General features: G+C 37.4%; 1 protein-coding gene across 3 annotated transcripts in view; it reads right to left on the reverse strand.

The window, feature by feature from the left end:
* KIF5B (kinesin family member 5B) overlaps positions 1 to 22,732 on the reverse strand; it is a 56,397-nt gene that overhangs the window by 12,592 nt on the left and 21,073 nt on the right. For all 3 annotated transcript variants that reach the window (XR_002336340.2, XR_014817833.1, XM_021064805.2), the window contains exons 3-19: positions 22,653 to 22,726; positions 21,650 to 21,754; positions 21,078 to 21,126; positions 19,876 to 19,931; positions 19,703 to 19,790; positions 19,433 to 19,557; positions 17,803 to 17,907; positions 17,357 to 17,502; positions 16,519 to 16,667; positions 15,594 to 15,787; positions 14,263 to 14,331; positions 12,252 to 12,458; positions 9,871 to 10,014; positions 2,767 to 2,955; positions 1,498 to 1,615; positions 638 to 699; positions 434 to 543 (exon numbers count right to left, since the gene is read on the reverse strand). Coding sequence is in view for 1 of the 3 variants with exons in the window: in XM_021064805.2 (XP_020920464.1) it covers positions 434 to 543; positions 638 to 699; positions 1,498 to 1,615; positions 2,767 to 2,955; positions 9,871 to 10,014; positions 12,252 to 12,458; positions 14,263 to 14,331; positions 15,594 to 15,787; positions 16,519 to 16,667; positions 17,357 to 17,502; positions 17,803 to 17,907; positions 19,433 to 19,557; positions 19,703 to 19,790; positions 19,876 to 19,931; positions 21,078 to 21,126; positions 21,650 to 21,754; positions 22,653 to 22,726 (1,990 nt within the window). In the remaining 2 variants the exon portion in view is untranslated. The remainder of the gene's footprint in view (positions 1 to 433; positions 544 to 637; positions 700 to 1,497; positions 1,616 to 2,766; positions 2,956 to 9,870; positions 10,015 to 12,251; positions 12,459 to 14,262; positions 14,332 to 15,593; positions 15,788 to 16,518; positions 16,668 to 17,356; positions 17,503 to 17,802; positions 17,908 to 19,432; positions 19,558 to 19,702; positions 19,791 to 19,875; positions 19,932 to 21,077; positions 21,127 to 21,649; positions 21,755 to 22,652; positions 22,727 to 22,732) is intronic.

The following is a 22,732-nucleotide window of genomic DNA, read 5'->3' on the forward strand; positions in this document are numbered from 1 at the left end:
ATGCATATGGTTGTAGAAGTAGAGAAAATGTGTTCTTGGAAAACTAGGACAACTATTAAAACAACCAAGTAAACAAATAAAAACTTCTAAAACTCCCAATTTCCACTTAAGTTTTTCTTAGTTAAGAGTTCTTTTTAAAAGGAAGTTAAGGAAAAGATTTGGAGGAGACAATGGTGTTTATTTGCAATAATGGCTGAAGCTGGTTTTTTTCTTTTTAGTAAATATTTACATCAAAAGATCTAAGAAAAACTTTCAAAAATGTCCTTTGGAACTTAGAGGTTCTACTTATAAATGCAAAGTTTCTTTATTTTCAAGTCAAAAATTATTGTTTCAGGTTTAGAAACAAGATACCGTCCATTGTTTCCTCTTGTCTAAATAGTCAATCTTTCCGAGTTAGCTTCTACTATCTCAGAGGAAAGGAAAGTATACTTACTCTTGAAGATCAGTAATAAGTTTTTCTTTTGCCTCGACTTCATCTCTCAAACTACTAATTTGTTTCTGATGAGTCTCTCTGTGGCTTTGGATCTGCTGTTCAACAGCTTGCTAAAATCAATGAGGGGGAAAGGACAGTCAGATTAACCAAGATTAGCAATGATGAATTTAAACCCATTAGAATCCAACATTATATCAAACTTGCCTTAACTTCATTTGCAGTCTGAACCTTATTTAAGTGCTCCTTTTCCATTTCATGTACTTTCTCTGTTTGGGTAAGGAGAGAAAACAGAAGAGAGAATAAGCCTTAGAATTCCTGATACAAAATCAAAAGGCAAATGGGTTTTATGAGGTTTCTTTCTTTAACAGCATTTGACTTTTTTTTTAGGGCCATGCCGTGGCATATGGAAGTTCTCGGGCTAGGTGTTGAATCAGAGCTGCAGCTGCTGCCCTACGCCAGAGCCACAGTGACTCAGGATCTGAGCAGCATCTGCAACCAACATCCACAGCTCATGGCTATGCCAGATCCTTAATCCATTGAGCCACTGAGTGGGGCCAGGGATCAAACCTGCATCCTCATAGATATTAGTTTGGGTTCGTTACCATTGAGCCACAACTGAACTCAACAGTATTTGACTTTAAATTATTCAAATGCCAATTAGTAAATCTTGCTCTCCAAGCTGAAGACACAGTGACTAGCAATCTTAGTTATATCCTTGGTGTTTATATTATGGTTTCCTTTACTTTCTTTGCCTAATTCTGGACAGAGGGGTTAGTACATGGTAGGAAAATGAGACAGCGTCTAAGTCCCCTATGTCAGGAGACTCCCCCCCACACCCCTTTATAACTTTGTGAGAAATTCCTAGACTGGCCACTTCTATATTAAAGCAAAATTTCAAAAAATATGTTTCAAAGCCACACTGAAATGTATTATTTGTTTACTAAATTCCAAGATATCAGTATTCCTACTATTCTCTATCAGTGTGAGTATGTTTACTACAATTATACTAAATAAGAAAGAATTTATAATTTGGATGTAACTCTTAAGTAACTGGAAGTGAGTACCTTGTGCTCGAAGCTGGACTAGCTCCTCATTGAGAGAATCAACAGACTCCTCCAGTTGTCTTTTCTTTTGCTCCACATTTTGAAGGTATTCAGTCAATGATTTGATTTTGGCTTCATGCTTTTGGGAAAAACACACAGACATGAAGTGGAATAAAATCTCACACACACATTTTGTTGTTGAGAATATTTGAAAGAAAGCAAGTTTTATGGATATATCTAAACACATAATACAGTTAAGAATAAGATATTTAAACCTAAAATGTCGAGGGCAAGACTTATTAATGATAGAGAATTTAATCAATGAAACGGTCACCTGTAGAGTTTTTAGTTTAGTTTTTTCTTTTTTTTGGTCTTTTTAGAGCCGCACCTACGGCATATGGAGATTCCCAACCTAAGGGTCCAATCGGAGCTGTAGCCACCGGCCTACGCCACAGCCACAGCAATGCCAGATCCTAACCCACTGAGCAAGGCCAGGGATTGAACCTGCACCCCATGGTTCCCGGCTGAATTCATTTCCACTGCGCCACGACGGGAACTTCTGAGTTTTTAATGCTTAGTAAAAACAAGGCACTAAAAGGTTGACACGTGAGAGAATATTCTTACTGTTATCTCCAACTAACATTACTACCCTCTTCCCTCCTCTACAATTCTTATCTCGGTGAATGCACTCATCCATTTAGTTGGCAAGGCCACAAAACTGGGCCTGCATTTTGTTTACGCTAGAATTCTTCTGGGTGCTTCAATGGTCAAATCAGTCACAGCTTTCTAATAAATTTCTATACTTAACATATAATTACCAAATATAGCCCAGTTAAATCTTTCATGTCATTATACTGCAAAAAACTAACTGAATTAACTTTTTAACGTTGTTACTCAAAAATAACCTATGGAGGGAGTTCCCATCGTGGCTCAGTGGTTAACAAATCCGACTAGGAACCATGAGGTTGCGGGTTCGATCCCTGGTCTTGCTCAGTGGGTTAAGGATCCGGCATTGCTGTGAGCTGTGGGTGTAGGTTGCAGACGTGGCTTGGACCCCGAGTTGCTGTGGCTCTGAGGTAGGCTTGGCAGCTACAGCTCCAATTAGACCCCTAGCCTGGGAACCTCCATGTGCCTCGAGAGTGGCCCAAGAAATGGCAAAAAAGACAAAATAAATAAATAAAAATAAAAATAACACATGGAAGATCGTTTTCCTTAAAACTTTTACAATATTGAGATTTCTATCTGGTTGTTCAAAAAAAGGAAAAGGAAAGACCGTTTTACAGCACATACTTGAGAGATCCGAAGCTGGCATGCTGCTAACTCCTTTTCATTTTCTTCCATTTTTTTATTGCTCTCAGTTTGTGTGCTTTCTAACTGTTTGCAACGTTTCACCATTGTTTTAACTTCTGATTTCATTTTGCTAATGTAGAGCCGTGCAACAGTGAACTCTTCATCTATCATGCCAGTTCCCTCAGGTTGCTGTGAGAAAGAGAAAAAAGCAAAGACAACAATGTCTAGTTGTTTTTTACCCAATCAGAGTGTGAAACTTAAAATTAAGTACTTTTTAATATTACTCAACATTTTCAGGAAGTCTGGAAATTTTTTTTATTAAATATTGTTTTTAATAAAGGGTGAGCAAAGCAGAGCTTAATGTTTGCCTTCCTTACTTTCTAAACTTAATACACGCTTACAAAGAAAAAAGAAGTCAACATAAAAACAAACAAAATTAATGAACTGTCTCTTTCAATTTTCAGATTTCTTCTTTAAAGGCCCTCTTCAGTAAATTCACTGCTAATCATAACCAGTTTAAAACTTCAAAAATAATGATGTTTAGATGGCAGGGAAAGGATGACTTCTAAATTCACTGAGGAGGAAGTGTGGTCAGTACATGCCCTAGTAACCTTCATTATAAAGCTTTAGTAAGATATTCAGTGTCAAAAATAAGGAGCTTGGGAAGGAACAAATAAAACTGTCTTTAGTTGTTTGAAGAAAAATTCCTGGAACTAATAAGCCATTTTAGTAACCTGTAGAATACAAGATTAAATTTTATAGAAATCAATCACTTTCCTGTTTACCAGCAATGAAAAAGAGAACATGAAATTAAAAATCTTTTGAATGTCATTCACATTACACTTGAAAGAAAAAATACTAAGGTGTAAACATAAGATGTGTGAGATCCAGATGGTAAAAGAAATCAAAGAACTAAATATATCGGAGATATTCCATATTCATGGATAGAAGACATAAGATTAAGATACCAGTGCTGGGAGTTCCCTTTGTGGCTCAGCGGTTAACAAACCCGACTAGGATCCATGAGGATACAGGTTTGATCCCTGGCCTCGCTCAATGGGTTAAGGATCCAGCGTTGCTGTTGTGTAGGTTGGAGACTCGGCTCAGATTCTGAGTTACTGTAGCTGTGGTGTAGGCTTGCAGCTGTAGCTCTGATTCGACCCATAGCCTGGGAACTTCCATATGCCAAGGGTGCAGCCCTAAAAAGCAAAAAAAAAAAAAAAAAAAATAGATGTCAGTCCTTCCCAACCCGATTTATAAATCTAATATAATCTTAAATCAAAATGCCTGCAAGTTATGTTGTAGATACTGACAAACTGATTCTAAAGTTTAAACGGAAAGGCAAAAGGTCAACATAATACTAAAAAACAACAAAGTCAGAAGACTGACACTACCCAAGATGGTGTAGTATTGGTGAAAGAACAGTTAATCTCTGACAAAAGGACAAAGAAAATTCAAAGGGAAAAGGATAATCTTTTCAATAAATTATTCTGGAAAAACTAGTCATCCACATGTAAATCCCTTTCAGAAAAATTAACTTCAAATGGATCACAGACCTAAATATAAATACAAAACCAAAACTTATGTAAGATAACACAGGAGAAAATCTAGATGACCTTGGGTCTGGAGATAAGTTTTTATTTTATTTTATTTTATTTTTTTTGTCTTTTGTCTTTTTGTCTTTTTTGTTGTTGTTGTTGCTATTTCTTGGACCGCTCCCGCAGCATATGGAGGTTCCCAGGCTAGGGGTCGAATCGGAGCTGTAGCCACCGGCCTACGCCAGAGCCACAGCAACGCGGGATCCGAGCCGCGTCTGCAACCTACACCACAGCTCACGGCAACGCCGGATCGTTAACCCACTGAGCAAGGGCAGGGACCGAACCCGCAACCTCATGGTTCCTAGTCGGATTCGTTAACCACTGAGCCACGACGGGAACTCCCTGGAGATAAGTTTTTAGATATAACACCAAAACAACAGTCTAGGAAATAAAAAATTGGTAGTTGGACTCTGTTAAAATAAAAAACTTCTGCTCTGTAAAAGACACTTAAAAAGATGAAAAGTCAAGATTGGAAGAAAGATTTGAAAAATATATCTAAAAAAGGATTATTATCCAAAACACACAAAGGCAACTCTTAAAAATCACAAAGTTAAGGAGTTCCCGTCGTGGTAAAGCGGAAGCGAATACAACTAGGAACCAGGAGGTGGCAGGTTCGATCCCTCATCCCTGGCCTCGCTCAGTGGGTTAAGGATCTGGCATTGCTGTGAGCTGTGGTATAGGTCGCAGATGCGGCTCGGATCCCACATTACTGTGGCTGTGGTGTAGGCCGGCGGCTATTGCTCTGATTGGACTCATAGCCTGGGAACCTCCAAATGCCGTGGGTGCGGCCCTGAAAATCCAGAAAAAAAAGTTAACATAGTCTTTTTTTCTTTTTTTGGTCTTTTGTCTTTTTAGGGCAACACCCGCGACATATGGGGGTTCCTAGGCTTGGGGGTCTAACTGGAGCTACAGCTGTGGGCCCATACCACAGCCAGAGCTACACGAGATCCGAGCTGCATCTGCGACCTATACCACAGGCTCATGGCAACACCAGATCTTTAACCACTGAGCGAGGCCAGGGATCGAACTTGAAACCTCATGGCTCCTAGTCAGATCCCTTTCTGCTGTGCCACAATGGGCACTCCATAAGTTAACATAGTCTTAAAGTATGATTTAACAATCATGCTCCCAAGTATTTTAACCCATTGAATTAGAAACGTGTCCTCAGAAAAACCTGCACATGTATGTTTACAGCAGCTTTAAATTAGAATTAACCAAGGTGGAAGTTCCTGTCATGGTGCAATGGAAACAAATCTGAATAGGAACCATAGGTTGAGGGTTTCATCTTTGGCCTCACTCAGTGGGCTAAGGATCCAGTGTTGCCACGAGCTGTGGTGTAGGTTGCAGACTTGGCTGGGATCTAGCATTGCTGTGGCTGGCTGGCAATTAGAGCTCTGACTGGACCTCTAGGCCAGGAAGCTCCATATGCCGAGGGTGTGGCCCCCCAAAAAGCAAAAAGCAAAACAGTAAAACAACAACATCAAAAAAATAGTAACCAAGGTGGCCTATATATAGATACATATATTATCACAAAAAAGAATTGAGCTATCAGGCCATGGGAAGACATGGAGAAGCCTTAAATGCACTCTGCTAAGTAGAAGAAGTCAGTTTGAAATGGAAAATAATATTAAATAATGGAAAAGAATATTTAAAAAAAAGTGTATAATTGAGTCACTCTGATGTACAGCAGAAATTAACATTGTAGTAAGTCAACTATACTACTACTTCTTTTTTTTTTTTTGCCTTTTAGGGCCATACCCTCAGATATGGAGGTTCCCAGGCTGGGGGTCCAATCAGAGCTACAGCTGCCTGCCTGCACCACAGCTCACGGCAACACTGGATCCTTAACCCACTGAGCGAGGCCAGGGATCAAACCTGCAACCTCCTGGTTCCTAATTGGATTCATTTCTGCTACGCCAAAAACAGGAACTCCAAGTCAACTATACTTCAATTAAAAAAATAAAAATAAAAATTTTTTGTTTGCTTTTTAGGGATGCACCTGTGGCATATGGAAGTTCCCATGCTAGGGGTCAAATTGGAGCTATAGCTGCTGGCCTATACCACAGCTCACAGCAACATCATGAGCGAGTCCAGGGATTGAACTCACCTCCTCATGGATACCAGTCAGTTTTGTTTCCACTGTGCCACAAGAGGAATGCCAAGAAAACAAGTTTTTTAAAAAGTCCTTGGAGAAAACTAACACTATATGATTCCAATTATACGACATTTTGGAAATGGCATAAGTATAGATAAAAGATCAATGTTTGCTAGCAGTTCAAGGAAGAGGGATGAATAGATAAAACTCAAACAACTTGTTAGGACAGTGAAACTATTTTATGTACTGTAATGGTGGATCTATATCATGTATTCATCAAAACCCACAGAACTGTACAACACAAAGAGTGAACTGTAATGTAAAAAACATAAAACAGGAGTTCCCATTGTAACTCAAAGGTTAAGGAACCCGACTAGCATCCATGAGGATGTGGATTCTATCCCTGACCTCACTCACTGGGTTAATGATCTGGCATTGCTGTGGCTGAGGTGCTGGCAGCTACAGCTTTGATTCGACGCCTAGCCTGGGACCCTACATGTGCCACAAATGGGGCCCTAAAAAAGACAAAAGAGTAAATAAATAAATAAAAACAATACAAGTAGAGGATCTTTTTCTCTCTATTTTAAAGAACTTATTTGCAAGGCTGACTTGTTTTCAAAATACTGGAATAGTTTAGTGATAAAGGCAACCTAGATGTCAGGGAACCGTACTATTATCACTGGCTCTGCCACTAAAACATAAGCCATTCCTAATCGGGGAGTTCCCGTCGTGGCTCAGTGATTAACGAATTCAACTAGGAACCATGAGGTTGCGGGTTCGATCCCTGGCCTTGCTCAGTGGGTTAAGGATCTGGCATTGCCGTGAGCTGTGGGTGTAGGTTGCAGATGTGGCTCGGATCCTGCTTTGCTGTGGCTGTGGCGTAGGCTGGCAGCAACAACTCCGATTAGACCCCTAGCCTGGGAACCTCCATATACCGCAGGAGTGGCCCAAGAAATGGCAAAAAGACAAAACAAAACAAAAACCATAAGCCATTCATAATCTTCATTTTTTCTATCTTTAGCATTTTTTTCACTTAAGATTATCTCAACATGAAATGGGAAACATTTTTCTAAAAACAAGTCACAAATGTACAAAGCAAATTTTGAATAACATCTTTCTAGTGCTCAGTAACATGAAATAAATAGACTTTTTCGTCCCTGAAAATTCTCATCCAGCTCTACCAATCTCGCATCACTTTACCACAAACAGAACAGGGCAGGATATCCAGACTGATGGTGAAAAGGGAGCAAGCCAAGTCACCACCACCTTCCTCTGCTTCAATGCGGCAGCAAGCATTAAGAAATGACATGATATGAGAATGAATCCTTGCCTCCACCAATAAACAGCAGGTTTTTTTTTTTTCTTTCTTTCTTTTTTTTTTTTTTTTTTTTGTCTTTTGTTGTTGTTGTTGTTGTTGCTATTTCTTGGGCCGCTCCCTCGGCATATGGAGGTTCCCAGGCTAGGGGTCCAATCGGAGCTGTAGCCACCGGCCTACACCAGAGCCACAGCAACGCGGGATCCAAGCCGCGTCTGCAACCTACACCACAGCTCACGGCAAGGCCAGATCGTTAACCCACTGAGCAAGGGCAGGGACCGAACCTGCAACCTCATGGTTCCTAGTCGGATTCGTTAACCACTGCGCCACGATGGGAACTCCATCAGCAGGTTTTAAATAATAACTAATAAAAGGAATGTGTGTTCCAATTGAACACTTTTATTTCATTTCCAACTCCTGTTAAACTGGGCTTCTTAGAAGGCTCTCAATACAGTAGTCCCCATCGTGGCCCAGTGGAAACAGATCTGACTGGCATCCATGAGGACGCAGGTTTGATCTCTGGCCTTGCTCAGTGGGTTAAGGATCTTGAATTGCCATGAGCTGCGGTGCACTGCCGCAGACTCAGCTCAGATCTGGCATCTAGGCCAACGGCTACAGCTTCAATTTGACCCCCAGCCTGGGAACCTCCATATGCTACAGCTGCGGCCATAGAAAGACCAAAAAAAAAAAAAAAAGGCTCTCAGTATAAACCCGAGTATAAGACTGTCCTCTTTGTTACTATAATTAGACTTTAGTAAAAATAAAATTTTATTTGCTTTTTTGGTCTGAGGTGGAGGGAGGGCTAAATTAGGAGGTTAGGATTAACTACTATATATAAAATAGATAAATAACAAAGACCTACTGTATAGCATAGGAACTACATTCCTTATTTTGTAGTCATCTATAAGGGAAAGAATCAGAAAATATATATATAAAACTGAATTGCTGCACTGTACCTGAAACATAGTATTATGAATCAACTATACTTCACTTATATAAACAAACATTAAACTCTAGTCAATGGAAGTAGCAAAGCAATTTACTTTGAAATGTGCCAAAAACAAATGGAAGAACTGAGTGGTTAGAAAGGACAACAGTCACGTAAACACAGGGTAAAATGTTAGTGGTAGAGATAGTGGTAAACACATATTCATTGAAAGAAATCTTTCAACTTCACTATATGTTAAAAAAAAAAATTTTCCAGGAGTTCCCGTCGTGGCGCAGTGGTTAACGAATCCGACTAGGAACCATGAGGTTGCGGGTTCGGTCCCTGCCCTTGCTCAGTGGGTTAACGATCCGGCGTTGCCGTGAGCTGTGGTGTAGGTTGCAGACGCGGCTCGGATCCCGCGTTGCTGTGGCTCTGGCGTAGGCCGGTGGCTACAGCTCCGATTCAACCCCTAGCCTGGGAACCTCCATATGCCGCGGGAGCGGCCCAAGAAATAGCAACAACAACAAAAGACAAAAAAAAAAAAAAAAAAAAATTTTCCTAATAAAAATAGTTGGCATATACAGGAAAAAAAACCATATCAGGTCACAAAACTTTCTTTTACCATATGCTAGTGCTAACATGATCAATTATTAGCAACCTGAAAAAAAAGATTTATTCAGAAAGAAAAAGTAAGTATGGCAAAATTTTAATAACTGCTAAAGTTCATGATATCGTTGTCTTTGCTGTTGGATGTTTGAAATTATTCAAAATATAAAAGAGATTTAGCAGTGCTCACTTTTAATCTTTTTAAACATTTAAAGCAACCAAAGGCTTAGTGTTTTAGTTTGCTCCTTGAGTAAAACTTCACTTTTGTTTAAATACATACTCCCTGTACGGTAGTTTATTAACGTAATTTCTAAGTGCACAACCTTTATTTATATAGAGGAAAAATACAAAACATGGGGTCCAAATAAATGCTATCACTGAGCATGTCTCCTCGAGCATCCCTTTTTCTCCCTCTTGATCCTCATCTATTTAAAATGAAGTTAGTTTCAGTTACTACAAACAGCTGTTGTGAGGAGATAATGAGTATGAAAAGGACTTTGAAAAAATAAAGGTACGAGCTATGTACAGATAACTATGCTTAATATTTGATGGTTATATTTACCTTGACGTCATTATTTCCTACAGCAATTCCTATTTCTGCTAGGTCTTTTAGTAAAGATGCCATCATCTCAGCTGCTCGTTTTTTCTGGTGGTTGGTCATTTCCTTAAGTTTCTGAAGCTCAGCATCTATACTTGCTAAAGTTGCCTAGGAGAACCAAAAACAAAAGGTACAGTTAAGTCTATTAAATGAAAGATCAATTCAAATACTGACAGGTATTTCAAGTTTTCACCTAGTACTCACAAAACCATTATTTTTTGTTTTCATTTTCTTGAATTCTCTACTGGGTTTTGGGATAGCTCCCAACTCAAACTAAGAGACCATGTAACGTAGCTATGTTATACTCAATTATTTCACTAATTTTTGATACTGGGTAATGTTTTCTATCTAGAAATGGGAAACTCCAAATTAACCAGATTTATAGCATGGTATGTTTTTGGAAACTGAGTCTGAGAAAATAAACGTTGGGATGGAATCGATGTTTTCTAGATCTAGATGGCTGGTATGTGTTATCTGCTCTTTTTTTTTTGGTCTTTTTGGGGCCATATCCATGGCATATGAAAGTTCCCAGGCTAAGGGTCAAATTGGAGCTGTAAGCGACCAGCATACATACACCACAGCCACAGCAATGTGCGATCCTTATCCTACTGAGCGAGGCCAGGGATTGAACCTGTGTCCTCATGGATACTGGTAAGATTCATTTCTACTGAGCCACCATGGGAATGCCCCTTTATCTGCTTTTTATATATTACTTAGTTTCTGAAAGGAACCCACCTGATAATTACTGGCACTTTTGTAATATGGCAAAACAATTATTCAGGAGATAGTGATGAAGTAGCATTAGTTTAATTACTATAATTATAAATTTAAAATAATAGCTGGCTGCCAGCAACAAAGGGACCACAATTTTGAAAACCCAACTGAATCTGGCCACTTTAAAACTATCCATTCATTATATCGCAGATCAGATATTGCAATTTTATTGTGACTTATTTGACTTTTAGTCAGTATCTTTCAGTGACGATACCATTGTTTCAGCTGCTCATTTCTTGTGGTCATTTCCTAAGAGTCTCAGTATCAGTAGAGTATGTGTTTGTGTTCATCCAGTTTGATCTATAATAAAATACCATGTCTAAAGTCCCAGACATTTTCTCTGACAACTAAACAGCAATATTGTAAGCATAAAAAGAGATGCAGAACACTCTAGGGAATTCTAACTCCTTACCATACAATGCTGTTAAGTTTCTGCTTCACAGCTGGGACACAAACACAACTCTCTTTTAGAGAGTGAAATCAGTGACCAAGGACCAACCTATAGTTCACAGAGTTATAAGAAGCTCCTATTGTTCCTCCAAAAAGTAATCAGATTTGCTAATAATACAACTCAGTAAGAGTTATAAAGTGTCTTGACCTCCACGGTATTAAATTGTTAACTTCAAGCTAAGTGTAACTTTGGAAATTATAAGGGAAAAGGACCTTCTCCAGGGGAAGGAAGCCTTTTAAAAATGCCTTTTCAGGAATTCTTTTGTGGTGCAGCAGGTTAAGGATCTGACGTTGTCCCTGCTGTGACTTGGGTCGCTGTGGTGCATGTTCAATCCCTGGCCTAGGAATTTCCACATGCCACAGGCATGGCCTCCCCCCCACCCCCCAAAAAAACTATTTCACAGTGTTGACTGCTTTCTTTTAGATAGTTGAACAGGGACAGTGAGGTAAGTGGTAAGCATGGGTAGTAAGTATTGATCCTGTGTCCAACTCTAAATGTGATTTTTAAACAAGAAGCTAGCATTAACCACAAGAAAACTTTAAGAAAAAGAGAGCTCATCCACGGTGATGCTCAAAATACTGCAACAGCAATCATAATAACATCCTATTTCTGGCATCGCCTTGAAGGGCAGTAACTCCTGTTAAGACAGCGATAGTAACAAAATCCTCATCCCCTGGAGAATGATAAGAAGATCCATGTAGTAGGCACTGTTTCAGGTGGTGGAAGTGCCAAGTGAACAAAATTTTATGTTATATGAAGTTACATATCCTGCTATTTTATTTTTATGTGCACATTTATTAATTTGTAGTTTTACTTTTCTCCTTAACAGTAGAATAATCAGAACAGCAAATATGTTTAAAAATAGCATTTTAATTACATACTAATAGACCTTTAGAAACGAAAAAGATAACCCTCCTCCTCCTTCACCTTGAAGCCTTCATATATGGGAGGAAGTAAAGTGGACACTTGAGTTCCTCTAGAATTGATATTATCAGTCTTGAGTTTATACAGAAATAAGTTCTTAGGTAACTTTTCAAATTCAGAACATGTGTACTAAAAACAAAACAAACCAAAAAACCAAACCTATACTAAAGTATTAAGAAAGAAAACCATTTCCTACCGATTTCTGATTCAGTTCATCACTAAGTAACTCATATTCCTTAGTTTTGTCTTCAACTTCCTGAGACTTCTGATCATAGTTGACAGCAAGTTCTTCTAAGGCTTGTAAAACTTCTTTTACTTCTTCTTTAGAGGCATCGTTTTCTGCCTGAAGGCGATTCAGCTCAGCCTGCATATTATCTTGATCCCTTCTGGTAGATGCCAGAAGCTATACAGAGAGATACATAAAAATACCGAATTCGACCCAAAGTACATTGAGTATACAGGTTTTTAAAAATTAAAAAAACAAAAACAAACTATTTGCCTAACCATTTGCTACCCACAATAGGAATGAAATGTGGATGTTTATTATGCATGGTAACTTTTATTCATTCAACCGATTTACTGAATAACTACTATGTGCGCTCTGTGCTAGACACTGGGGGAGATGGAAAGGAAATCAAAGACTTTGCCTTTGAAGAATCTAGTAGAATAAAGACAGGTACATAAATAAGTACAATACGAGCCATACAGGAAATAGGACACAACCAAGTGTTTGGTAGAATAGGAAAAGGGGAGTATTTCTGGACAGGTATTCATAGAGAAGGTGGTTAGGATAGGAAGATTTTTGTCATGTTCAAACTAATGTAACAGCAAGAAAAAGGCATGCTAGGCTCCTAATAGTGTACACAGAAAAAGAAATCAGCAGCTGTTTAGAAGATATGCTTAAAAGTTTAGATTTTCTTTGGCAATAGAGGGTGGCATCTGACCTATGCCTTAGGAATACATGTTATCAGCAAATAAAATTTGAACTGAAAGAAGCCAAGAGACTAGTTAGGAGGATACCGCAATTGTCCAGGGCCAGTGGCTTTTAGGCTGGGGCACATGGAAATGTGCAGGACTATTTCTAATGGGGCAGAATGCTACTGGTACTTAGAAGTGGGAGCCAGGGATGCTAAGTGTCCTGTAATGCACAGGACAGAACAATACAAAAGAAGAATTACACAACTGTTACTAGTGCCCCTTTGAGAAAAAATGCTAGAGTTGAAATAAGTATAACAAAGGACTACTCTTCAATTATCCCTCATTGTGCCAAGTGAGATAAAATGAGGGTCTAAAGTGACAAACCAGAAGTTGTCACTGTGGTGTAATGGGATCAGCAACGTCTTGGGAGCAGGAGGGGCACAGGTTTGACCTCCAGCCTGCACAGTGTGTTAAGGATCCAGCATTGTTTCAGCTGTCCTTAGGTCACAGCTATGGCTCTGATGTGATCCCTGCCTGGGAATTCTACATGCCAAAAGGCGGCCAAAAAAGAAAAAAAAAAAAAAAAAAAAAATGACAAACTAGAGAAGGAACTTAAAAGAACTAAGATGAAAAATGACAGGTTAGATGAAGGTAGAAATGGTGGAGTAAAAAATGGTCTTATTTAATGACATTCTCATTTCCATGATAAAAGTCATACCCCAACTTATAAATTACGAAATTATAAACAAAGCCAATGTGACTCAGAAATCAGTATTTCCTTTAATAATTCCTGAACATGTATCTGTATTTCAGTGTTTTTTATATTCCTTCCCTCATTTCCATATGGAAATGGTTTTCATAAAGGCAGGGGGACACTAAGGTCACAACAGCTCAGTGTCTTTCCAAAAAAACTCAGAAACATTTTATGGAGAATAAGACAAAACAGCACTTCAAGAACAGAAGACAGAGTTAAAAAGCCCAGTAGATGTATATTAAACAATACTAAAAAAAATTATCCCCACCCCTCTGGTTAGACAGAACTCAAACCTAAAACAAAACCCAAAACCCCCAAAAATCTTAAGTGAAAATCAATCTTTGTTTTGGCCTGCATGATGTATCTATCTCACAGGACACCCACAGTGAAGCATGGCCATATTCAAAACATTTAAAATATATTCTAGTATATTCTGAGCTCTGTAGATTACTTCACCTTTTATGCTTAACTGATGATGACAAGCTATAAAAGCTATAAAACTTTTCTGGAAGCAGTATGAAAGGTATTCAATTACCTCCTCCTGATCCAACATTTGGGTCTTCAGTTTCTCTACCAATTGACTCTGTTGATTAATTTCTTCATCCTAGAATTTTTAGTAATAAATTAACAAAGCAGCTCACAATCCATTCTTTGGATCCACTGCTTCCTAACACAAATTTCAAATTACTATTACCCCCAAAAAATATTTCAAAGTTTTCTTTCTCCAAATCAACATAGCTTATTCCAATCTCTTATCTTAGGAAGATGTTAGAACAGATAGAATTTCTTTCAGTTATCAATAATTGGAACATTTATGCAATAAGAAAAAAGCTTATGCTTATGAAAGCTACTCACTAAATACTTTAAATCTTAAAAAATAATAAATATGTTTACAGCTATTAAACATTAAAAATAAAGCCATGTAGCCACTTCAAAGATACCTACCACCTCTGTTTAAAATACATTATAGGGAGTTCCCATCATGGCTCAGTGGAAATGAATCCAACCAATAGCTATGAGGATGTGGGCTCCATCTCCGGCCTTGCTTAGTGGGTTGGGGATCTGGTGTTGCTGTGGCTGTGGTGTAGGCCGTCAACTGCAGCTCTGATTCGACCCCTAGCCTGGGAACTTCCATATGCTGGGGGTGCAGTCCTAAAAAGTAAAAATAAAATAAAATAAAATAAAATAAAATAAAATAAAATAAAAATATCACCCAACAACATAAAAACAAAACCAGAACTATTTTCTTCTAGTCTCTTTACTGGTGTTTTTCCCATCCTATTTGGTTCACAATTATTTTTCACACTACTGATACAGTCAAAACAAAAGAAATTATTTCCACTCTACCCTATTCCCTTTTATCTCCGGCATCATTTTTATTATTAGAGCCCAGTGATTCCTGATTCTAAGAGATCATTTCATTAAGGCTCTCCAAAGAGCCAATGCCAAATTTCCTTCTGAGGGTTTTTTTTAGCTCGAAGGGGAAAAAAGATACACCTCCTACACAGTTTCTACATAGAAACAGAAGTTGTGGAGTTCCCATTGTGGCACAGCAGAAACAAATCCGACTAGGAACCATGAGGTTGTCGGTTCGCTCCCTGGCCTCACTCAGTGGGTTGAGGATATGGTGTTGCCCTGAGCTGTGGTGTAGGTTGCAGACACGGCTCAGATCTGGTGTTGCTGTGGCTATGGTACAGGCCAGCAGCTGTAGGCCCTGATCCTGGGAACTTCCATATGCTAGAGTGTGGCCCTAAAAAACAAAAACAAAAAAGGATGTATATGTCACAAGGACCTATAACACTGAATTCAGAAAAAGACCTGTTTCAATAATGTTCTAAACAAAATAGAACATAAATTAATACCTACCTTGTCATCAAGCTGTTTGTACAATTTAGCAATTTCTTCTTCACACTTTCTTCTTTCAGCATCAGTAAAATTTCCAGTAACTCCAATAGTGGCTGCTGGCTTATCATTGCTAATAGTAATATCCTTATCCACCGCAAATGCTTCCAAGTTGGCTTTCTCTTTGTCAAACTGTTCATCAATAGGCACTGTCTCTCCTAAAATAAGACAACAGAATGGTGGGTTCATAAAACCCACCTGCCTAAAACTAATTTGAATTTTACTCAATTTCAGCAGCTCTTACCAACTTCACCTGCTTAGTCCTTGAGATCTGAAAAGTTGGAATTATCTTTGACTCTTTCCTATCTTTTAAAGCCACTCATCAAATCTTGTGATTTTAACTGTTTCCACCCTAAGCTAAGCACCTTGCCATCTTGAAGACTTCTATAGCTACTTAGTTTGCCTTTTGCATCTCTATTTACTATTTTAGGTAGAATTAGAATTTAATATAAAAGATATGCTTTTTTGTTGTACCTAAAAATTATCATGCTAAGTGAAGTAGACAGTGAGACGTTAACGTCACATGCTATCACTTATATGTAGAATCTAAAAAAAAGGATACAATGAACTTCTTTGCACAACAGATACTGACTCACCAACTCTGAAAACCTCCAAAAGAGACTTGGTGTGGGATGGGGGTGATGGGCTGGAGGTTTGGGATGGAAATGATATAAAACTGGGTTGTGATGATTGTTGTACAACTATTAATGTAATAAAGTTCACTGAGTTAAAAAAAGATTTTATTCATTTTTATTTGATGATCCCTAATTCCTTTTAAAAAGTGAAAATAGATATGCTTTGTTATTGTTTTTATTAGAGTCTCAAATTTATAAAAGAGCTCTAAATCTGTATTCAACAAACACAGAATGACAAATCCACAGGTTATTACCATTACGCCATCGGTTGAGTTCATTTTCAAGCCACTGAATGGTGTTCCGCAAGGTCTTGTTTTTTTCTTTTTCTCTTTCATACTTCTTTTTCCACTGTTCTGCAGTTAACTCTACATTGACACAAACTGTGTTCTTAATTGTTTTGGCCCTAAGAGAAGTAGTTGGGGGTAAAAAAGAATGTGACTGACATTAATTATGATATCCATATCTTTGTAATATACGTATATATAGCTAATTTAACTTATTCTCACCCAGTTATCTCTTTGACTAAATACTAAAAGCTATGATTAGTATGGTGCTTATTTACAACCCAAATAAATTTCGTCGGTCCCAATATCTATGAAGAGCTTAAAAAAAAACCAAAAACAACAACAACCTGATGAAGATGAGAAAATATGGGCCCCTATTTTCCCAATCCATTTGTAAGGCTGAATTAGGAAAAGCAATTATCATTTATAGTCAAATACACGGTCATCATTATTAATTTTCCTACGCTAACCATCTCACATATGCTTATCTCATCATCTGCACAGGTCACACATGTCAACAGGCTTAACACAGAATTATACATGCCAGGCTATACTTTATTATCTGATTCAAATGTTTATTTTTTTTAATGCACACAAAAATTTGACCCAAGTTAAAATCTGACTTTTATGGGTACTAAAACTTAATTCAAACCCAAGTAGCTTAAAAAAAAAATGTACCTTATCTCTCAAAAAAGTTGTTTAGCACACTAATAGTATGCACTGATTGAATGTCTACTCGAAACTTTCCTAGATTTAATAAACAAAAGGCCTTTCTACATTTAGACTGTATGTTTTCTTAACAACAAACCTCTGACCAAACAGGAGTGTAGATTTCGTTTCAGATTCATTGTATGATGATGGAGAGCAGCAAATTACAATAGTGGTTCTACAGTTCCCACCTAACGAATCTTGAAGGATTCTTGTCATTTTACTATCTCGATATGGAACATAGGTCTACATACAAAAACAAACAAACAAAAAAAACAAGAAGACCAATGGGTTTCTATGTAGTCAAATTTGTTGTAGAAATATGCTACTTTAAAATAAGTTATCAAGTGATTTATTTTAAACGCTTAATATTAAGAAGGGAACTAGGATATACATACTAATACTATAAAATAATTCCCTAAAAGACAACTCGTTCATACATGCTGATTCGGTGAATCTCTCACTCACAGGTCCATGTGTCTGTATGTACCAATCTGTCACTCCCCATTAGATAACGACAAGGAAATAGAAAACAAGCATACTCACACTACCCTCAGCCAGAGCAGAAATGACATTGCCGAGAGCAGAAAGGGACTTGTTGATATTCTTAGCTTCATCCAGCACAGCACCTTCAGCTCCAGTTTTACTAACCTATATGTAAGATTTCAAAAGAATGAAACAAAATTACAAGTCTAAGATGATTTTCTTTGAATTTTCTCAAAAATTCAGGTCATCATAACCAGTAAAAAAGAAAAGGGAAAAAAAGCTTCAAGATTCCATTTGCCAAGCATTTACTTCAACTGTTATATCCTTATTTCTTGAGGATTTCTGAGAACGTGGTCAAATAATCAACTGCATGACAAAAATGGGATTAAGGAGAGAACCAAATTTTATCTGGTTAATTTCTAGGTGTACTCTAGAAATTAGCCAATTCACATGTGTATTTGTAGTTTATTAATTTGTTAATGCCCTTTGCCACACTGGAAAAGGGAAACTTCAAAAAAAAATTACTAAAACATAATGTTGATGCTGTAATTGTTAAAAAAAGACTACACTTACATACATTTTATAGGCAAACTTGCTTTTATTTAAAAACTGTAAAACACGTGCATTAAAAATTACAAAATACTATGTTAGCAATGATGGCTGAAGAAATGGCCTCTCATTATTTGCAAAATTAGAGACAGGCTTTGAAGGATGTAAAGACTTATTCATAGAAGGGAGTGCAGGTATGTCATTCTAATCAGAAGAAACAACAAATTAGCAGAACAGCAAAATGGTCACATAGGTCAGTATTAAAACATCTGAGGAGATCTTTTGTGGTGCAGGAGGTTAAGAATCCAGAGTTGTCACTGCAGTGGCTCAGGTTGCTGCTGTGGTGCAGGTTTAATTCCTGGTCCAGGAACTTTCGCATGCTTTGAGCGTGGCCCAAAAAAAAGCCCCAACAAACATCTGAACTTATTTTGATTCTGACATTAAACTAGAATCAGACAGAATAGTACTATGATAATTACATAATTGTCCAAAAGAAAGAAAGAAGCACCAAATCAGAAAGGACTAGTGGATAGCTCCCTGTTTTCACAGGGATCCCAATGCCAACATGGTTAAAATAGATACCCATGATCGATAGGAAAAGAATACTTAATAAAATTCTTTTTTTCTTTTTTTTGCTTTTTTAGGGCCACACCTGTGGCACAGGCAAATTCCCAGGCTAGGGGTGGAATCGGAGCCACAGCCACAGCCATGCCAGATCTGAACTGCATCTGTGACCTATACTACAGCTCATGCCAACATAGGATCCTTAACCCACTCAGTGGGACCAGGGATTCAACCTGTATCCTCATAGATACTAGTCAGGTTCATTTCCACTGAGCCACAATGAGAATTCCCTAAAACACTTAATGATGTATGTTGAACACATTCTCAATAAAAGTATACATCTTAAGTCAAGGATAACACTTATTGGCTGAACTGGACTTCGGCCCGAATGATAGTAATTTGGAAGGAATTATTCAATTCATGCAATGAAAAAAGCATTAGCATAAGCTCTTCTCTTAAAACACTACCAAATCTAATTTGATATATTTAAGATTTAACGATAAATAAGTCATAAGCCTAAATTTAAGCTAAAGTTTATAAAAATGTTTAGATATCTATCAGAATGTAAAGAATTTACCTTTTCACTACCAGCTAAATCGACCAGATAAAGTTTTCCACTCAGCTTTTGTTCTGTTTGTGTGTTCTCTTGTTTCACATTAATAAGAAATATACTGTGACTCCTAGAGCTATGTTCATTCATATCTGCAATGAAATCACACAAACAAGTGTAAACAGTTTTCTTACTAATAATTTCTAAGGCATTATTTTACCTAAGAAAAATCTTACAATTAATCAACTTGATAAATCTATTTTAAGGCATTAATCCCTTAATAAGTAGTCTACTTACTTGTAACTGCTACGTGTCTGTTGGATTTTCCTTCATCGATGGTATCCATAACTTCATCTGGACTACATACAAAACGCTCTGTGCACCCCTGTAAAATGAATTTTTAAAGTAGGTCAACATCCTTAAAAAAATGTTACTGTAGAGCTTTTCTAAACATTCTGTATTATAAGTACCTTCACATAGGGAACTCGATTTTTATCTTCATGAACTGAAAGATTGGTCTTTGAAACTGAAATAGATAAATAAACATTAACAAAATTTTTCTAAACTCTAACACCGTGAAATACTTATTTCAATTGTTTCTCTTAAGTTTACAAAATGTAAACTGTAAAAGTATGAAAATATCACTATTAAAGCAGACCTATAGAAATAGTAGGAATAGTAGGAGATTTAAATAGAAACCAATGCAGCAACATAGAATTTTAGTGGCAGAGGTCCAGGCTAACCTCTGCCACCCACATTTTAGAAATAAGTACATTAAGGCAGAGTGGTTCAATGGTTTCCAAGGACATTGTGTCTGACTGAGAGCTGACAGAAGACTAGAGCCTGGGACTCAGGCTAACTCCAGTTCAATGCTCTAATTACTAAGAAACACTCATAAATATATGCTTTCAGGTATTCTAGGAGTTCCTGCCATGGCGCAGAGGAAACGCAACTGACTAGGAACCATGAGGTTGCGGGTTCGATCCCTAGCCTGCTCAGTGGGTTAAGGATCCAGCACTGGAGTGAGCTGTGGTGTAAGTCGCAGACGTGGCTCGGACCTCATGCTGCTGTGGTTGTGGCGTAGGCTGACAGCTGTAGCTCCAATTAGACCCCTAGCCTGGGAATCTCCATATGCCACGGGTGAGGCCCTAAAAAGCAAAGAAACAAAAAAACCCAAAACCTATTTTATGTGTCAAAAGCATTCAATTAAAACTCTAAAAAAAGCATTTTTATTTTATTTTTTCCACTTTATGGCCATACCCGTAGCATATGGAAGCTCCCAGCCAGGAATTGAATCTGAGCTGCAGCTGCGGCAGCAACACTGGGTCCTTTAACCCACTGTGCCAGGGCTAGGGATCAAATCCCCACCTCTGCAGAAACCAAGCTGCTACAGTGGGACCCTTAAGCCACTGTGTCACAGTTGGAACTCCTAACAGAAGTATGTTTAAATGTTTCCTGTAAGTTAAGTCATATAGGTTACTAAGAAATGGCCTCACATTTACTACTAAAAAAGGTAACATGCAGTATTTAAAAATGATCTCAGATCTGGCATTGCTGTGGCTCTGGTGTAGGCCAGCGGTTATAGCTCCCATTCGACCCCTAGTCTGGGAACCTCCATATGCCACAGGTGCGGCCCTTAAAAAAAAAATCACGGAGTAAGAATTTAGCTTACCATCTAATAGGTCCCTTATCTTATCCAAATAAATTTCAAAATATGAAACCTAAAGGGCAGAGGAAATAAAGGAATAAAAAGATCAACCACTTAAAATTTTAAAGTAATTTATTCACTTCTTCATTAAATATTTATTGGGGTCTGAGTGCCAAGCACCATCTACACTATGGGGACAACTCAGCCAGAGCTCATATTCTAATGGGAAGCCCTAAATCTGCTAAATTCCTTATGTAACTAAAATGCATTTTCTATTACATTATCTCCATCTAAAATGAATTAGACTAATTAGTTTGAGCTCTGTAGCAAAACAAACTCCTTTATCTTATAGACAAAGAAGCTAAGGCAAGAGAGACTTAGCTTACATGTTTACTACTGCAGATGAAGGAGCTGAGTTTACTAATTCTAATGATCTTTTAACTACACCTATCCATAAAATAAAATTTTAAAATATTAAAAAAACAAAACAAAATAAAATATTTAAAAACATTTTTAAAAGAAAACTACTTGTTACTTTTTGGAACAGAATTATTCTAGGTATAAAATAAAATATAATCTTTTTCCAATGACTTTACCTTAATATGAAATTCCAAGTTTTCATCCATGGAATAAATATAATTAAAAATATCTTGCACTATTCTTGGAATAATTCCCATGCCTTCTGGATCATGAAGTTTACCCTAAACAGAAAAAAAAACCACATTTCTTAAACAAACTATAACAAACAAACTAAAAATCAAAACTTTAAGTCTACAATTCCCAGTCAACAGAGGATAGGAATTCTAATTGTTGCCATTTTTTTGGTGAAAAAAATATGACCCTACAAATACCTAAAAAAGCCCAATTCAACTGTTACAAATTCAATAACATTTATAAATGAACACATTCTAGGAAAAAGTTTTCTTTAGGTGCTTGCATATAAACCTGCACTGTTGCTTCTACTTGAAGTAAAATTCATCCATGTGCTAGGAGCGTCCTTGTTCTCTGACTATAACATTAAAAAAATCAGTAACATAAATGACACTAAAGTAAGCAGTCATTTATTTTATACGGAATGCTCATATAAATGATAAAAGCAGATACTCTGTAGCAGTGACAGAAGATTACAGGTTGTTTTCTAGAAGCAGGTCCACATTTATTATTAATAGCAGCTCTGATAATTTTTGACACTTTCTTATCAGAGAAAAATGGCAAGTATTTGGCTAGTGGGTGGGGGAACAGGACAGACACTACCAAGGAGGAAGAAAAAAGTTCTCTGAATAGAATTGAAAACATCAACATTTAAAACTTCAAAATTTCCCATTTTAAGATAACAGAATTCTTATTTAATTCTAAAGCATTCACAATTTACAGTTACACTGTGAAAACAAAGCTAGATATGATTTTGATTACATAATTTCACTTTTCAAACTCAGGAACTAATTAGATTCCAACAATGATATAACTCATGTATCATATGAGACAAAGCTAGTAAGAGTAAAGAAAGCTGTTTAAGCATGGTAAAATAACACCACAAATAATGAAGGAAAGGACTGTGTGTGCTACAAACTACATCCAAGGACAGACTATAAAAGCTACCTCCATTGTGTGTGTCTTCCCGGAAGATGTCTGTCCGTATGCAAATATTGTTCCATTGTATCCTTCAAGTACATCTGTGA

This window comes from Sus scrofa, chromosome 10 (genome assembly GCF_054392235.1).
Source record: "Sus scrofa isolate SSC_HxYL_T2T_F1_AM1 chromosome 10, Sscrofa_HxYL_maternal_Yorkshire_Landrace_v2.0, whole genome shotgun sequence".
NCBI classification, from domain to species: domain Eukaryota; kingdom Metazoa; phylum Chordata; class Mammalia; order Artiodactyla; family Suidae; genus Sus; species Sus scrofa.